Consider the following 19247-nt stretch of genomic DNA (forward strand, 5'->3'; position numbering starts at 1 on the left):
AATACAATAAAATAACTATTAAAATAAGATTTGATAACAAGAACAATATATGACTTGAAACAATAAAGAATGATTAGAGTATTAATTAATAAAACGTTAATTCAAATTGGAAGGAATGACTTATTTTATTTTAAAATACATTAAGGAGCTCTAGATAGGTGACAGACAATGTTCCAGTATGGTAACCAGCGGATGACCTCATTAAATAACAAAGAACTAACCTGAGGATCTTCAGCCCTGACCGGAGGACGACTTCACACCTAGATGTTCATCAGGATTTCTTTCATTCTATTATGCTTTTGATGTCATCAAATTGGAAAAGAGGAAACGGCCTCTTTGTTAAACTCACCAAATTGTGGGCAGAATAAATCCCAAAAAGATGAGCATCCGTTACTCAGCTGACGACCCTGAGTTCAAAACTATAAGGAAAATGAGCTACTGGAGACCAGAGGATCATCTTTGTTATTTCTCCTATTATCAAGTTTTCATCTTTTGTCTACGACGTGCCAACGAACTCATCTTACTTCAAGGAGCATCAAGAAACACAGAGACACAAAATGAAGATATGTAAAAAAAAAAAAAGAAAGAAAAGGAAAAAAATTTACAAAACTATTCAACTGGAGGTTTATTGATAGTTTGTAAGTCTTATATATGCAGTATATTGTATCTATATTGTATCATTTATTGCAGGGATAATTTTGGACAAATATTTGTGTAACATCCTATTTGTATCAGAAATACTTGATTGACGTGGTAAAGTTTCTGTTAAGTATTGATAAATTTTATGCATTTTAAATTATCTTTTTGGTAAGACATGACTCTGGGCTAGATAATTTTGAACATTTATTTTATGTTTTGAATCCCTTATATGATTTTGCTGTCTGATTTGGTCTGATTTTATGTGCAATGAATATGCCAACATTTTAACAGCAAATGTTATGTAGAAGGTTGCATGCAAAAAGAGGGAATTTATCAGCTATAATACGGTGTTTCTGAATTTAGGCTTATACTATCGCATAGTATATTTTAAATTTATATTTTAGAGTGTAATCTCTATTAAGAGATTAAAAGAGGGAATTGTTGAGAAAATAAATTTGAAATAAGCTAGTTTTAATCTTGATTCAAATGGTCTAATTGTGGTTTTAAAATTAGTAATGTATTCTGGCCTATTGACCTTTATTTTACCTGTAGTTACAGCAGATGGTTTGCTAGGATCGTTTGAACTGCCTTTTGTCTGTGTGGGAAAACAGTAGAAGTTCTAGCTTTTCACACTCATCTGTGAAAAGCCGTAAACACGGCAGGGGTTTCTGGCTTCAGATAAAGGGTCAGCGATGGCTCCTGGTTGGATGAGCAAAGATACGCCTTATTTGAATAAATTAAAGATAAGAATACGCCTTCACTATAAAACTTTCTACACAGAAGTAACAAATTAGATTTGCTCTTGCAATTCTCCAAAGACGTCTTTGCATGTCTTTGCTTTTCTTTCTTCTTCTTCTTCTTTCCATTTATGTCAGGCAAATGAATATATGTCTCCGTTGTTCTGCAGTTTCTGTTGTAATTTTATGCATCGTCTTATATTGGATTTAAACTCTGTAATTCTGTGACGTCGACACGCATTGCTGTTTTCTTCTGAGTGACTACACGTGACCGCCGCGAGAGGACCCAGGATCCAAGAGGAAGAGAGAGCCAGACTTTTTCCAAAATTAATTAATTCAGAGAATCTCTTCCTTAACACTTGGCATTGGTATTTTAGGAGAAAAGTTTTATTTGTCTAGTGAAAATAGCAAAGATTAAATTAGAACAGTTAAACTGCTTTATTCACAATCCTTAATAATTTTAACTTTATAATGTAAACTGTAAATGAATATGCTTTAGGAGTATATTTAAACATTTTCAACAGAATCTGGTTTTTTTTATCTCTTATTAACATATGTCTTAACTGTAAAGCTTGCTTGTATGTATCCATGTACATACATATAATTCAGGATGCACTTAAATGAATACATGTGCATGCAACAAATTAATTTACCATAAAGCCAGGAGCACAGATACATTCTCCAGTCACATTGTGGCAGTCAGCTCCATTCTGGCACTGACACAAGTCAGTGCAAGATTTGCCAAAAAATCCTGGTGTGCACGTCTCATTGCAAAAAAGTCCTGACCAACCAGCCTGACATGTACATTCCCCTGACACTGGGTGGCATCTAGTGAAAAAGAAAACATGATGTAATCACAAAAATTTACTTCACTATGTTGGAGTACTAAATTGAACTGCTTTGCACAGTTTTATCACAGAAAAAATGGTTAATGGTACAATTATGTCCCATATATTTCATACTCATAACAAGTTTAAAGTAATCTTTTAATCTTAGTAACATGTCTTTCCTGAATCAAAATCAATGTCCTACACACTAAGTTCTTAAAATATAGAAAAACAAATTTTGTAATTTCATCACTTAACACAGGGTGTTATCACTTCAAAGTTCTCCCAAACCTTTCAATATAAAACCTAATTTCCAGAAAAGTTTTTTTCTAATCTGACAAAACCAAAATTTGTAAGCTTTACAAATTGACAAAGCTGACAGGTAGTCTATGTCAATTACATAATTATCAACGTATCCCTCCTCACCAAAGAATGACGAGGTAGGTACCATCCTCCCTGCGAGTCTTAACTGCATATGTGAGTGGCTTCATGTTTTAAACTAACTCGGGAGTACTTTAAAATTCTTAGCAAATTTATAATTTAGTACCAGCAATGTTAAAAAAATGGAAGAGAGGTCTTACATAAGTCTTCTATTTACTGACACTTAAAACTGGGGAAAAATATTGACCAGGGTAAGTTTTAAAGTAATCTGTATCTCTGCTTGTTTTCTATTTAATACATAGACTTTGACAAAAAATATATAATGTTTGTATGATAAATTGTAATTTTAAATTGCTTAGTGGGCAGAATATTCTAACATTTCTCTTATCAAAAGATATTAGTTGTTTAAATTACTCAAACTTTTTATGGTCATCCAGCATACAGATGACCAGTCAATTTAATACTCTTCTACGCCATTCCTGTCTTTGCTTTCTCTTACATATTCCTAAAAGAAAAGTCTATTTTTTCTTTCTTTTAAGTGATAGACAACTTAAGGACTTTAAGACAGCTGACCTGCAGTGTGCAAATACAAGTGGATAGGGGGCAGATAGAGTTTTGCCATTTTAAAACAGCATTTAAAAAAAAAAAACTACAGCATACCTTTATGTGCAACAAGCTGTAACAAGCCCAAAATTTTTCTTACTCCACCATTTAAATATTTTGTGTATAATATTGACTTTTCTTGTTCACTGTGCTTTTCAGCAAACCACACAGCTTCATTCTTGTTCTCGACAACATATTGTTATTAGCCATGCCAGTAACAATTTTATGAAGACATTCCTCTTTTCCTTTTGATTCTTGGACTTACTCTGATACTGAGAAATAAAATCTAAGATAAGTTCACTTTGTTGAATCTTCTACAATCTTCATTTAATGAAATACATTAAGGTTTCAAATCAAATCACTATTGTCCAGTTTATTAAAAAATAAAGTTTTTAAGCTTACAGAAATGTTTTTCTTGGATTTAACTTGTGGTAAATCCAAGTGTGTGTGTTGGAGTGGAACTTTAAGCTACATAAAGCAGAAATTGTGGCGAACAAAAGTGATAATCATTATTAGACTGTTATAAGAATTAAAAAACCCAGTCTGCTTAATTTTCTGATTAAGCAGACTGAACTAAAAAACTTATCTCCTGGTACTTTCTTGGAAGGGTTGTCTTCAAAGTTGATACACATGCATTTACAGGAAGATTTTTTTTTTTTGCTTCCCAGTATAATAAAGCTTTATCTTAAGTAACACTTGCAGAACCTTTGTGAGTTCAGAAGAAATCCTGTTTGTATGTCACTTGCATGTCAGACCCATCAACTAACAGCCACCTGTGCGTATGTAACTGTCTGACATATTACAGTCACACTAGTTTAGTACTATACCTGGAAACTTGCTTTTTCCTCTAAATATTAAAACTCTACATTGATTCCTACAAGTACCAATCGTTTAAATGTGTTTATTCTTGCACAATAAAGTTTGTTAAAGTCAGTTAAATCATTTACAGCATACCTTAGAGTTCTTGGGACGTGGCATGGACAATTCTTTTCGCATCTTGAACCGTAACGGTCGTCAGGGCATAAGCGGATATCACATTTTTCTCCTGTGTAGCCCGCATCACACAGGCATGTTCCATTGATATGAACGCACTTACTGTTGTTCATACAGTGACAGGTCTTTGCACAGCCAGCACCAAAAGTACCAACTGGACACTCATCCTGGCACCTGTTATCAGCAAGACAGAAATAAGTATTGTCATAGATTTGGCAAAGCAGCACATGACACATGAAAAGTGTCAATAAAAATACATTTAGAAATTTAGTACAAAAGTTCTGAGTATAGGCCCCCGACCTTGTGAAGGACTCTGGTTCTTTCAGTCTTATATAAAAAAACTGATCTCATCTCTGCTACGCAAAGGCCGCTCACCTTTACACTTCAGGAGATTTGAAGGAGGGAAACTCAACACGGCCCAAGTAGGGTTGGGCTATATGATATCATTCGCAATAATACAGGTAAAAAAAACTTGCACAGAAAAATACATTTTATTGTGATATGCTTATTTCATGGTGTAAATACATCATCCCACCATACGTGCAGTGATATTGAAGTTGTAAAGGTGAAGGAAACATTGCTAAACCGCCATAAAAACAAAGAATTTGGTCAGCTGGTTGACAGTCTGGATTGAACTGAATTTGACAGAATTAGCTGATATCTGTGATAAGGATATACACTTCAGCTCTGTGTCAGCTCGGCTCTCCTCTCCACATGGAAAGAACGAACCAATCAGCCATTGTGAAAAACTTTCTGAAACACTGGTGTCTTCCCAAAAAACAAATAAATAACTTGAATCTTTGCACAAAGTTCAGGGACATTGAGCAATCTGAAACAGGAGAAATATCTCCGATCGTTTTGTCCGTGCCCTGCTAACTCGTAAAGAATTAAATAAATCAGTGGGAGTGAGAGTTTAATGTGCTAATTTATCTGTGACCCGAATCAGATATTCCTCTAGAAAAAATATGAAACAAACTTCGCACATTATTTCCCTTGCTGAAGGGAAAGGGGGAATGAAGGGATGAGAGCTAAAACATTAACATGGAGATTTATCTGACAGTTGGAAAAATTGAAAATGAAAAATGTTGAAGATTATTAAGAAATGTGCTCAAAGTTTTACTGTTTGCAGTTTTTTTAATGTATTTTGATGTTCAACATTTTTAAAAGGAGCATTTCCTTTTAAAAGTATTAAAATATTCTCACTTTTGCACATAATGTTTTTGTAAAAAAAAAAAAACATGAGGGAAACACTTTTTAACATCTTGTAAAATTAGTGTTCTGCTGAACCACAATAGATTGTTAAATTTGTGTATTTTAATATTTTTATTTCCATTTGGTAGCTGATTTCAGGGAGTTTTCTGTTAGCAAAATTACCTTACATTTCTATTTATCTATGTTAGCCCCCCACTCCCTCATGTGGAGAAGGGGAGTGACACGACAACCACAAAAATTCGAGAGTCCAGGTGAATGTGACAAAAAAAGGGATTTATTTTCAGCAAAAATATGAGCTCGTACAAATTGTGAGGGAGAAAGGGACAGTTAGGTGGTGCCAACTCAAAGAAAACAGGGCATAACTACAGTTTATGCTAAATAAAATAGAACCTGATTTAACAAAAGTTTCACCAAAACTTTACATGGGTGGCACCAACCTATTTACCTAATGTAAATAGTTCCCTCAATAGGTTGTAGAAAATTGTAAATATAAATGTAGAAAAACACCTATGTGATGGGAATGTACAGGGTACCCCAAACTTACCTAGTCCTCTAACTCCCACCACAAACCTTTACACATAGAGCACCAACAACAAGACAATAGAAGGACTGGTCAAAGCTGTTAAAGGAGCAAGAACTGTAGAAAAGTTCTTGCAAAAGAATCCTGCCATCCGCAGGAATCGACGGAGCTCCCATCTCCAGGATTAGAGGATTTATGTCTCAGTGAGATCTAAAGAAACTCATCTATGCGTTTATCTGTAGTCGCATTGATTACTGCAACAGCGTCTTCACAGGTCTGTCCAACAAATCAATCAAACAGCAGCTGATCCAGAACACTGCTGCTCGCATTCTCACTAAAACAAGAAAGATAGAGCACATAACACCAGTTTTAAAACCACTACACTGGCTCTCTGTAGCTCAAAGAATAGACTTTAAAATACTGGTTTTAGTTTATAAATCACTGAACGGTTTAGCACCACAATACATCTGCTGTTGCTGTATTAACAGAAACAGCAGGTCTTCTGGTTCTGGTCTGCCCTGCATCCCCAGAACCAAATGAGGAGAAGCAGCATTCAGCTTCAATGCACCACAAATTTGGAACCAATTTCCAGAAAACTGTAAAACAACTGAATCACTGGGTTTTAAATCTCAACTTAAAACCCACCTGTTTAGAGTTGCTTATGGAACATAACAATTGGGATTTGAATCCCAACCCGAGTTCAAGCGCTAGCAAGAAAAGGTGTGAGGGTTTAGAGTCCACCCCCCCCCCCCCCCTTTGAAAAGGGGTGGGGGTTGGAGTCCCCCAGTTGTTTGAAAAGGGGTAATGGTTGTAGTCCCCCCCTCTCCCCTCCTTTCTTTTCTTTGATGAGGTACCCATAAGGGCAGAACTTCGACTCGGCAGTAAATTTTATGTTTTTGATTGTTGATTCGATGTACAGCATTTCCTTTAATGCCTAGTGAAATCTTTCAAGTGCACCCTGGCTTTCAGGGTGGTAAGAGCTCGAGGTGGCATGCTCTACACTCAACTGTTTCAGTGCTTGGGCAAAGGTCCTAGATTTAAAGTTGGTGCCCTGGTCAGTTTGGACAACCTTATGACAAAATACTTATAAATCTTTACCAGAGCATTGGTGACCATGTGAACTGTAATCCTACAAAGGGGCATGGCCTCAGGAAACCTGGTGGAAGCACACATCGTCATCAAGATGAACTGGTTTCCACTTCTTGACTTTGGCAAAGGCCCTACACAATCCACAATCACTCTTCCAAATGGTTCACCCAGTACTGGAATTGGGGACAAAGGAGCAGGGGGTATAATCTGGTTTGGCTTGCCAGCAACTTTGTAAACATGGTAGGTACAACAATAATGGGAAACATCAAACTTGAGACCTGGCCAAAAGAAGTGTTTGAGAACTTTGTTTATACCCAAATGCCCTGACAGTGGATGATCATGTGCTAATGCTAGCACCTGCATGTGGTACATTGTTGGCACAACCACCTTATAAATGGCACTCCAGTCTTCCAAGTTTTCACCAGCCCAGCGTTTTAACAGGAAATCATCATCAACCATATATGTCACCTTTTTCCCCTGGGCTTCTTCTTCGGTAAGAATAGAAGAATGACATTTCACCAGAAACGTCCTGATTTTGTGCAGCAATGAATTCCTCTCTGNGACAGCAAAATATGATTAAATTCAGTTCAAATAAAAACAAACAGGAAGAAAAACAGTTACAGACACTTTTTGATGTAAAATAACAGATAAAGCTTGCTAAAAACATTAATCAGGGTATTGATGGCGTTATGGCTTGGATTTGACTGGACCGTTAGAAAAACTTGACTGTTTTCTAGCCAACCTGTTGGCCAAAATAGAGAATGGTACCTTTACCAAACTCATACTTTGAAAGATTTAGTGTTCGTGAGGTAGCTGAGAGGCGTTTGAAAACCTCAAGCAAAGCAACAAGATAGTTAGACCAGTCATTTGAGTATACAATTATGTCATATAGATCTACCTGGCAGTTTAGCACATCTCCCAGCACTTTATTTACAAGCCTTTGAAATGTAGCCGGAGCATTACACAGCCCAAAAGGTACTGGAGAAAACTGTCCGATGTAACAAAAGCTGAAATGTCAGAAGCTTGTTTTGTTAGAGGTACTTGCCAATACCCTTTTAGCATGTTGAGTTAGTAACAAATTTGGCTGGTCCAATTTCATCAATACAGTCTTCAATGAGAGGTAGAGAGTGTGCATCAAGGACTGTTACAGCATTCACCTTATGAAAGTCTGTGCAGAACCTTGGACTTCCATCAGCTTTCATGTCTAAAACATGGAGAACTCCATGGGCTACAACTTTGAATGTGACATATAGTTAGGCAGGTTAGCCAGTATTTTAAGCCTAAGTCTAAGCCTAAGTTTAAGTCTAAGCCTCGCAACATGTGGCGGATCTTTGCGCAGAACCACATCCTCCTCAGTGGAATTTGAAACACAGGTTACAGGGGAAACAGCTTCAACCTGATTTTTGGTTGAAGCTGTTTTTCTGTATCATTCAAGTCCCCCTTGAATGATACAGTTTCATCATATTAACATGGCAAAGCCTAGTCTTGCTGCGGCGATCAGGAGTTTGAATAATGTAGTTTCACCAAGTTTCTTTTCTACCTCATATGGTCCAGAGAACTTTGTTTCCAAAGAAGAGCCAGGGATGGGTAGCAAGATCAAAACCTTTTCACCAGCGTGAAACTCATGAGTGACCGGTTTCAGGTCATAATGTTTTTTCATTTTGACCTGCTTTGAAGCCAAGGCATTCTGAGCAAGGGAGCGAACTGCCTGAAGACGCTCTCTCGTCTTTGAGACATACTCTGGCATATTCTTTACAGAGTGAGGAGGTGAGACTAGCTTCTCTTTAAGGACATCTAGAGGTCCGCTGACCTCATGTCCAAACACAAGTCCAGCAGGATTACAATCTAAAGTGTCCTGCACAATTTCACGCACAGTAAATAACAAAAATGGGATACCTTTATCCCTGTCCCTCTCTGTATCCATACAGTATTTGCACAGCATTGCCTTTAATGCCTGGTGAAATCTTTCAAGTGCACCCTGGCTTTCAGGGTGGTAAGAGCTCGAGGTGGCATGCTCTGCACCCAACTGTTTCAGTGCTTGGGCAAAGGCCCTAGATTTAAAGTTGGTGCCCTGGTCAGTTTGGACAACCTTATGACCAAATACTTATAAATCTTTACCAGAGCATTGGTGACCATGTGAACTGTAATTCTACAAAGGGGCATGGCCTCAGGAAACCTGGTGGAAGCACACATTGTCATCAAGATGAACTGGTTTCCACTTCTTGACTTTGGCAAAGGCCCTACACAATCCACAATCACTCTTCCAAATGGTTCACTCAGTACTGGAATTGGGGACAAAGGAGCAAGGGGTATAATCTGGTTTGGCTTGCCAGCAACTTTGTAAACTTGGTAGGTACAACAATAATGAGAAACATCAAACTTGAGAGCTGGCCAAAAGAAGTGTTTGAGAACTTTGTTTATACCCAAATGCCCTGACAGTGGATGATCATGTGCTAATGCTAGCACCTGCATGTGGTACATTGTCGGCACAACCACCTCCAGTCTTCCAAGTTTTCACCAGCCCAGCATTTCAACAGGAAATCATCATCAACCACATATGTCACCTTTTTCCCCTGGGCTTCTTCTTCGGTAAGAATAGAAGAATGACATTTCACCAGAAACGTCCTGATTTTGTGCAGCAATGAATTCCTCTCTGCAAGCTGGTAAATTGGTCAAATCTGAACCTGGAAGAAGAAATACATTTTCAGATCTGTGGAGTTCAGTCTCTGATCTGACCGTTTCATGAGACAGTTCTGTGGCAAGAAAAGACTCAGACAAATCAAGACTATTTCTTTGACTGGGCGCAGGGTGACAGTAGCTGATTTCCAAGCCGCATTAATTCAGACCAGGGTCAGACTTTTGAGAGTGCGTTAATTCAGCAGCTCTGTAACCTGAATGGGGTTAAAAAGTCACACTCCACCTTTTTCTACCCTGGTGGAAATGGGCAGTGTGAGCGCTTCAATTGAACACTTCATAACCTTCTGCGCACTTTACCAATGTCTAGGAAGCGGGATTGGGCTTCCTGTCTTCCATAAGTACTTTTATTACGCAGTATTCAGCCACGCCCCTAACNCACCTTTTTCCCCTGGGCTTCTTCTTCGGTAAGAATAGAAGAATGACATTTCACCAGAAACGTCCTGATTTTGTGCAGCAATGAATTCCTCTCTGGAAGCTGGTAAATTGGTCAAATCTGAACCTGGAAGAGGAAATACATTTTCAGATCTGTGGAGTTCAGTCTCTGATCTGATAGTTTCATGAGACAGTTCTGTGGCAAGAAAAGACTCAGACGAATCAAGACTGTATTTCTTTGACTGGGCGCAGGTGACCACACAAGGAGAGAAAATGCCAGGACACACTGGTTCAGACTCCAGGCTTCTGGTCCAGAGCAGAACCTGATTGAATCTGTTGACTTGTCTGCATTGACAGAAACTGAACAACTGCAAGTCCAGTCGCTTTTACAGAAGTACAGCTGTCTTTTCAGCCCATGAAGGTGACTTGGGGTGCTCTAATCTGGTTTCTCATGACATTCCCCTGTTGGATGAGGTTCCGGTCCGGCAGAGGTACAGACGCACACCTCCTTCAGAGAACGAGGCTGTCAACCAGCTCCTACAGAATCAGGTAATAAGGGAAAGCAGTAGCCCTCATGCCTCTCCCATCATTCTTGTTAGGAAGAAAGACAGCAGCCTGCATATGTGTGTGGATTACCATCAGCTTAACAGCAAGATGAGAAAAGATGCTTTCCCATTGCCTCTCATCGAGGAAAGTCTGGACCATCTTTCTGGGGCCCAGTGGTTTTCCACTCTAGATTTAACCAGTGGGTACAATCAGGTTCCTATATCAGAACAGGATGAGTTAAAAACTTATTTTTGTACGCCATTTGAGTGGAACCGTATGCCCTTTGGGCTTACGCCAAGTAATGCGCCAAGTACCTTCCAATGGCTTATGCAAAGGATGTTTGGGGACCAACAGTGTCAGTCCCTTCTTTTGTATTTGGATGATATTGTGTTTTCAGGCTCAGTGCAGCACCTTGCATCTACAAGCTGTCCTTGCTCAGCTTCAGAGAGAAGGTCTGGAAGGTAAAACTTGAAAATTTTTATTTTTTCAAGCGACAGGTTAAATACTTGGGGCACCTTATCTCAGATAAAGCTCTAGCCACAGACCTGCCAAGACTGAAGCAGTGGCTAAATGGCCACGTCCCACACATGTTTCAGAGCTTCACTCATTCTTGGGCTTTGCAAGCTATTATAGGCGCTTTCTGAAAGGTTTTGCTAGGCTAGCTGGTCCTCTCCATAGGCTGGTGGCACAGCAAATGGGCACAAAATCCAGGAAGGGGTCTGGACAGGCTTTTCAATCGGCCTTTACATCAGAGTGTGATGTCCAGAGAGATATGGAGATATGGAGAGATATGCTCCCTTTTCACGTCCTTTCATTCTAGAGACGGATGCCAATCACAGTGGACTTGAGGCAGTATTGTCACAGAAAACAGAGGGATGGAGTGAAGACCATTGTATATGTCAGTCGAGGCCTTAAACCTTCAGAGCACAACATGGCTAATTATAGCTCTATGAAGCTGAAGTTTCAAGCATAAAAATGGGCTATGATCGAGAAGTTTATATCTCTTGGGCCACTGGTGCATACAGATAACAACCCTTTGAGTTATCTTCATTCAGCCAAGCTTGGTGCCATGGAGCACTGTTAGGCTGCTCAACTTGCTGCTTTTAATTTGGATATAAAGTATCGTTCTGGATGCAGCAATAACAATGATGATGCACTCTCCCGCAAATCTACATCAAGTACCAGCCTGGCAGAACTGTTGTCGTGCACCTCTGTCCCAGAGGCTCTTTGGTGTACCCCATGTCCTGTTCCATTGTCAGCAACTCAATCTGTGGTGACTGTTCTGCTATCTCATCAGGAACATGTCCATGTTCCTGATGAGATAGCAGTTCCTGATGAGATACCAGGGTATGGAGCGCACCACTGAGTTAGTGAGGCAGCACCGTTACTAGCCCAGGATGTCTCATTAGACATCCCGGGCTAGTAACGTTGTTGCCTCACTTGTACCCACATTAAACAGTGGGTACAAGAGTGTCAATGGTGCCAGGTCACTAAAAATGTAACATCTAGCTCTGGCACTTTCATGAGCCATCTGTTAGCTTCTCAGCCAAACGAGATCATTGCCATGTTTTACCATGTTAGAGCTTTCACAGAATGGTTTGGAAAATGTCCAAAGTTCTGCAGCTACCCGTTCTGGAGTAGCTGGAAACAGATGCACAATTTTACAACCGTGGATCTTTGAAAAGCAGAAGCTGATGTATTTAGTAAATATAACATTGCTGTTCCAACTCGGAACCAGAAATCAGCTACTGTCACCCAGGTTTTGCTGACTGAATGGTTTTTCAGATTTGGGGTTCCAAGCTGCATTAATTCAGACCGGGGTCAGACTTTTGAGAGTGCGTTAATTCAGCAGCTCTGTAACCTGAATGGGATTAAAAAGTCACACTCCACCTTTTACTACCCTGGTGGAAACAGGCAGTGTGAGCGCTTCAATTGAACACTTCATAACCTTCTGCGCACTTTACCAATGTCTAGGAAGCGGGATTGGGCTTCCTGTCTTCCATAAGTACTTTTATTATGCAGTATTCAGCCATGCCCCTAACACCTCCTAGACTCCAGCGGACTGACTACTGACCAGCTCTCCAACTAACGGGTCTGAAAAGCCTCTAATTCCTGAGTATTACCACAGATACAAATGTAGAGGACATTTTGTTTAAGCTGGGAGCGAGAAAGATGCGTCTTAAGCTCTAACTACCTTCAGATCCAGACGTTATGACCCACTTCAGTTCATGAATCAGACATCGGAGCAGCCCGCCGATGCCCGACAGCATAAACCACGCCTGTTAACGGTAGCTCTTTCTCTAATAATAACGTGCACTTGTTACAGCTTAGATAATTTTAGAGACTCGGATTGAGTCCCAGGGTCATTATTTATCATAACCAAAGAAACATCTGAAGCCCCCCTAATTTACTAGGATCATGAACATTGATTTTATATTAACCAGAAGATTTAGTTTTTTTTAGCTGACTTAATTAATTTAACTGTCCACAGCATCAATTAGACTTTAATATTTTATTAGCAAGCTTTAGCAGGGGAAAATGACATACAGCATCTTCAATCAAAAAAACAAGAAATTAATATATTTAAGAAATTTAGAAATTACACCTCCTTCTAATCCCTACACTGTGTCACTGATCTAAAGAGAGGCTTTGGGATGCAGTTCCACTCGTACCCAGATGCAGAGTTGATCTTGGCAGCAGAAAACTTTAATATCCATGGTGAGAGTCCTGTCTTGTCGTGGCAGAATCCTTTTTAGAATAGATCCAAAGGTGAACTGGTGAGAATCCTCAGTAAACTCAGTTCTTTATCCATATGCAATCTTTGTCTATTCCCCATGTCCACTGCAGCATAGTTGAAATCTTTTTGGGTTGAGAGTAGGGCTGTTGTCAAATCAGTCCCGGGTTGTGGGTAAATGGATCTTGTTCCTTTCTTGAGCAGCGCGCGGTCTTCACCGTCCCAGGGTATCAATACGCAGCCCTCAGTTGATTCTGCATCTTTGTGTGATCTTGACTCGAACGCTGCGGAACAAAGAACACCTGTCCCTTTCTCACTTGTATTTTTATACCCTCTGTTGTCTCTTATCTGACAACAGAGGGTACAACTGGTGTTGTATCTGCAGCTTACACAATTTTCTACACTTCTGTATCTTATTTGTGCATGCACTAACTGCTCGCACAATCTCTTATTGCACAACTCCTTGATGTCAAACGTTTTGGTCAACCGTTGCCTCTTTCCTCTTTTACGCCCACTGAAGTTTCTATCCGGACTCAACATCTGGCGCTCCTGTAAGTTTTGCAACTCCACTTCCTGTTTCTTCAGTGCTCACAGCTCTTCTGCTCACGCAGCTTCTGATTGCAACACAGTACGGAACTTTCCCTCTAACTTGAACCAGAATATTAATTTATGATTTATTTTCCATTTACTTCTTGAATCAAGTTCACATAACTCATCACCTTAATCAATAGTACATTTTAAGGTAAGGATTACCTTAGTTTTTAATCACATCAAATCATAATACAGAATTTTCTTATTGCTTTCAAACTCTCATTACAATACAGGTTATGTGTGTTTCAATCAACATTAAACCATAATTCAAGATTACTTGTTACCCTCGGGTTTTTGTGACCTGTTTTCTCTGTGTCCTGGAAAGATCTCAACCAGTCCCAACCAGGTTTCACAACAGTACTTTTCTGTTACAACACTACCCCTCATCAGATTACTGGTGAGTCTCCATTTTTTTCTTATGTATGGCCATGAACCTCAGCTGCCTGTGGATTTCTTGTTGGTTCGAGTTCGGGACCCTGCACCAGGTAAGGTGGAGGATTGGATGGCTGAGCATAAGACCAGGCTTTTCATCATGCTCAGGATCACTTACTGGCAGTTGCAGGATCAGGGTATACGGGAGGTTCCACTGCAGGAGGGACAGTTGGTTTATCTGCGCGATTACAGTGTGGCATAAAACCCATAACCCGGTTATCCATCTGGTCGTGAGAGCTCCAACAGCTGGAGGGCCAGTTTATACTGTGACTCCTGTAGGTGATTTGCAGAGAACCCAAAATGTGCATTGTGACATACTGAAGGCTCGGGTTGAGCCAGAGTCCACACCTGTACCCTTACAGTTAAAACCTCCAGAGAGTTAGATGACGATTTGTGCTTGTTGGTCCCTGATACTTCAGTACCATCCACTTTTGCAGCTCCTTAGGTTCTCTCCACAGGTGACTTCAGGAAATGGTCACTCTGTTCAAACTTCTGAGGCAGTTCATCCACCCTTGCGTCGCACTGTCTGCTCCAGGACTGGACAGCATTCAAATGTCCATCACCTCCCTCATGCCACAGGATCTAGTCAGCCAGTCTCCAATGCACAGTTTGCCATTTTTCGTCCTTGGTGCTGAAGTGTGCAGGTCCATTGTGGGGGCAACGATGCAACACTGAGAGGTAGAATGTGGTGGGATGGTGTCACCCTCCCCCACCCTGCGCACCAGGTGCAGCCAGAAGCACACTGTTGATTGGTGGGCGGGGCAGATGGCTTTATAGACACATGCACCACTGCAAGGTGCATGTGTCTGCAGTGTTGCTTTGTTGGTGTTACTGGCTGCTGTAGGAGGTTGTTGTGGCATGCGGCTTCCATCTTGTCCTCACCTGCTGACCCGCTCACTCCCAGTGTCCTTCTGTTCATGGGTAAGCTACCTATTTAGATTTTAATTTCTTTTAAAATCTTACTGAATCCACAGTAATGAGTTTTCTCTTTCAGGCACCTGATTGTATTGTTTGGAGCTACAGTGCTTTGGACACTCTGCTGTCTTGTTTGTTTGGGCTGCTCTCAACAAAACCTGTTGCTGCTTGGGCAGGCTGTGTGGCAGGGCATGACTCTTCTGGCCCCGTTGAAAGGACTCTGAAACCCGACAACAACAATTTGTTCCATCGCTTGGAGCCTTTTTCTTTTACATTTTGTGTTTGTTGTGCATTATTGAAATTACTTATTTGTTTGCTTTTTTGGTTTTGATTTACTAATTTGTTTTCTTTTGCATTGCATGATTTTTTTGTTTTTCAATAATTTAAATTGTCCTTACCTCACATGTTCCCCTTTCTTTTCAGGGACCGAGTAGTAGGCCTGAAGCCAGGAGAAATGTTTTTAAAAAATTGTTAATAAAATACTGTGTGTAAGTCTGTGTTTTGGTGCATCTTGTACATCAGGGGTCCCCAAACTTTTTCCTGTGAGGGCCACATAACTTTTCCCTTCTCTGGTGGGGGCCGGAGTCAGTTTGTAACAGAAAAAGTGTGACGATTGCAGGAGTGCCTAAATGTAAAAATTTATTGTTTTCCAGAAAGCACAATCAAATAACCCTCTCTGGGTTCTTCACAAAAAAAAATCCAGGAAATAACACTGTATTTTCCGGACTATAAGGCATAACCCCAACTTTTTTTTTTTTTAAACCAGTAAACATATAAGCCGCACCGGACTATAAGCCGCCGGTCTAGATTTTCCACAACGATGCAGCAGCACACAGCAGAGGGGTGCGGACACCCAAAATTTGAGTCATAACAGGTCAATTGAATATAACATTTATTATGATTGAAAAAGAAAAAGTTGCCAAGTTTAGATTTAACTGAACTGATTATGAGGGCGTATGAGTTTGAAGAGAAAAATCTCCTTACTTAAATGAAAATGGGTGCTTTCTTCTTCTTTAGATTTCAATGGCAGCTTGCATCCATTATTGTTGCACTACTGCCATCTTTTGGATCCTAATATCTATACCTCAAATTCTCATTGTATTACCATGTTTCCCCGAAAGTAAGACACTGTCTTACTTTCTTTTTATCCCCAAAAGCCCCACTATGTCTTACTTTCGGGGTATGTCTTAAATTGGAAAAAAATTGTCGAATTTTTTGTTTTAACCATAAAATTAACATTTATTAACAACCTGAACAGTATTGTATTCACCACAATAAAAGGAAGTGCCAAGAATGAAAAACAATGAAAAATGGTAAGAACGAACAGTGGAATACTGGAAGATAAAACAGATTTATTCCATGACAACCATGTCATCATCCTCATGAATATCATCATAAACATCCACACTCTTAGGTTCCTGTGGATTTTCTTGGGACTCTCGGGACGACATTTCTTGCCGAATCATTGGCCCATATTTCTCATGGGTAGCAACGGCACTGTCCTGAAATGAGCAGGCTTTGTCCAGGTAGCCAGCTCGCAGTGCATTTGCAACACAGGTGTTAGTGATTTTATTCCAAGAATTCTTCACCCAGTTAACAATCTCTGGCAGTCTGGGCTTCACAAAGTTCCCACGTACATTTCTCTCCATTCGGTTTTCAATGTAGTCATTGATTTCCACACGCAGATAGTCCTTGAACGGCTTGTTAAGCCGAGATAAGCCGTCATCCCTGCAGGAATCATGATTTGGTCGATTCTCCGCTCATGAAGGAAGTTTTTCATGGTTTTGGCGCGGTGTGTGCTGGCTGCATCCCAGATCAGCATCCCTCTTTTGTTCCCGCGCATTACAAGCGGCAGCATTAAATCAAGCTACTTTCTTATAACATCTTGTGTGGCCCAGGCTTTTTCAGTTTCCAGCACATAAATGCCAGAAACCCGCTCAATCTTCTCCTTCTTGCCCTTTGCAATGAGTAGCGGTGTTGCTTTAGTGCCATCCAGACGAATCGTCAAAATGCAGGTGACACGTGCACTTTCATAAGCAGTGGAGGGAACGTACACTGAGGAGGCACCTCGATCAATGGTGGTTTGAGCTGCTTGGCCCATGAACACGGCAATTTCATCCATGGCGATCATGTTGCAAAGACTGTATTTAGAGAAGTCAATGTCATCCACAAACTTCTTGTAGGCTAATGCACGTTTAACAATCTCAGCATCTTCCAACCTAAAGAGGGTTGTGGATCTTCTCAAAGACAGGTCATTGCGTTCAAGAAAGTTATCCACCCAGTGCTGTGATGCCTTGAATTGTTCAGGGGAAATGTCAAACTGTGGCAACACTGCAAGGGCATATTCCTGAATCTCAGCCCTGGTCACCACCAATGTCTTTGCTCTCCTGTCTGCAACCCACTCAGAGACCAGGCTTTCCAGCTCTGTATACATTGGTTGCCGACCACATCCAATCTTGCGCTTTTTAGCCATTCCGCTCTCCACTTTTTCACTCAGGTTAGTGTATTCTGCACGCCATTTTTGGACCAGTCGGTGATCCAACATTTTCTCCTTGCAGAACTGCACTACATTTTTGCCCCAAGATTCTTCGACAATCGCTTTTTTATACTCCACGGTGTAACTCTTCCTTTTACCACTGGAACCGGAAGCGCTCATGTCTAGGGGCAAAAATAAAGCATACGGTATAAGCACTGCTTGTGGTTCCGTATCACAGTCTCCCATAGGGTTACAGCCCCATACAGTATCCCACACAGCGTGTTTTTGTATGTATCTAACCCAGTGTGATACAGTACCACCTGCTGTATTTAATCCAGTGTGACACCTGATGATACCCACTGGGTTACATACAGCAGATGATACCCCAGTATGCCAGTGTGTATGTTTTACTGATGTATGATTAACACTGTGTGCATTACCGTATTTTAAGCAGGAGGCGGCAGTGACAAGTGCAGGGGACGGCGCGGTGACGTATGGAGGGGGGGCGGCGCGGAAGTGGGCAGGAGGCGGCACTCATTAAGATCAGAGGGAGGTGGCAGACGCGGTGACATATGGAGAGGGGGACGGTGGGGACGTGGGCAGGAGGCGGCGCGCAGCTAGATGAGAGGTGTTTCCCCGAAAAGTAAGACATATGTCTTACTTTCGGGGTACAACTTATATTAGCCGACCCCCCTGAAACCCCCGATACGTCTTACAATCGGGGGTGTCTTACTGTCGGGGAAACACGGTATATATGGCTTCAAGGTTGGAAAACCAGCCTTGAAGCCAACTGCAAATCATTAGCACAAGTGTCTATTAAATGTGGGAGACGCTCTGTCCCCACTGCTGTTCTGCATAGGCCTGAACCCCCTCAGCCAAATCATCAACAAGACTGGCTACAGATACTGACTCAAGAATGGGGCCACCATCAGTCACCTCCTCTACATGGATGACATCAAGCTGTACTCCAAGAGCAAGTGAGACATTGACTCACTGATCCACATAACCAGGATCTACAGCACTGACATTGGGATGTCATTCGGACTAGAGAAGTGTGGTCGGATGGTTACAAAGAGAGGGAAGGTCATCCACACAGAAGGGGTCTCACTCCCAGAAGGAACAATAGCAGACATTGAGGACAGTTACAAGTATCTGGGAATACCATAAGCAAAAGGGAACATCGATGAGGTCATAAGGAAAAGAGCCACAAGGCAAGTCCTGAGAAGCCAGCTCAGTGGCAAGAACAAGATCCATGCGATAAACAGCTATGCCTTACCAGTAATAAGACACTCTGCAGGAATAATTAGCTGGCCAAAGAAGGAGATAAAGACCACAGATGTTAAGACTCGGAAGCTACTAAGCATGCTTGGAGGATCCCCCCCCAAACCCAGCCCCCTGAGCCTGTACAGGAGCCGTAAGGAAGGAGGCAGAGGACTAGTGAGTGTGACAGCCACTGTCCAGGATGAAACATCGAAGATCCATA

The 19247-nt window shown here is 40.9% G+C and overlaps 2 protein-coding genes and 1 long non-coding RNA gene across 4 annotated transcripts in view; 1 reads left to right on the plus strand and 2 right to left on the minus strand.

The window, feature by feature from the left end:
• Positions 1–5991, minus strand: part of LOC103130903 (multiple epidermal growth factor-like domains protein 10) — a 54112-nt gene extending 48121 nt beyond the window's left edge. For both annotated transcript variants that reach the window (XM_016666279.1, XM_007542428.2), the window contains exons 1-3: positions 5963–5991; positions 4142–4354; positions 2030–2204 (exon numbers count right to left, since the gene is read on the minus strand). In XM_016666279.1, the coding sequence (XP_016521765.1) occupies positions 2030–2204; positions 4142–4293 (327 nt within the window). In that variant the 5' untranslated portion in view covers positions 4294–4354; positions 5963–5991. The remainder of the gene's footprint in view (positions 1–2029; positions 2205–4141; positions 4355–5962) is intronic.
• The window catches only part of LOC107834620 (uncharacterized), a 17211-nt gene continuing 3544 nt past the window's right edge, over positions 5581–19247 (plus strand). The window contains exons 1-2 of the long non-coding RNA XR_001660426.1: positions 5581–5691; positions 14709–14713. This is a non-coding gene — a long non-coding RNA (uncharacterized LOC107834620). The remainder of the gene's footprint in view (positions 5692–14708; positions 14714–19247) is intronic.
• LOC107834617 (uncharacterized) lies at positions 17007–18328 on the minus strand. The gene is made up of 2 exons (XM_016666280.1): positions 18193–18328; positions 17007–18007 (listed from the first exon to the last, which is right to left on the minus strand). The coding sequence occupies exons 1-2, from the start codon at positions 18199–18201 to the stop codon at positions 17156–17158; spliced, it is 861 nt and encodes a 286-aa protein (XP_016521766.1). The 5' UTR covers positions 18202–18328; the 3' UTR covers positions 17007–17155.

The sequence above is a fragment of the Poecilia formosa genome, unplaced genomic scaffold (genome assembly GCF_000485575.1).
Source record: "Poecilia formosa unplaced genomic scaffold, Poecilia_formosa-5.1.2 Scaffold690, whole genome shotgun sequence".
NCBI classification, from domain to species: Eukaryota; Metazoa; Chordata; class Actinopteri; order Cyprinodontiformes; family Poeciliidae; genus Poecilia; species Poecilia formosa.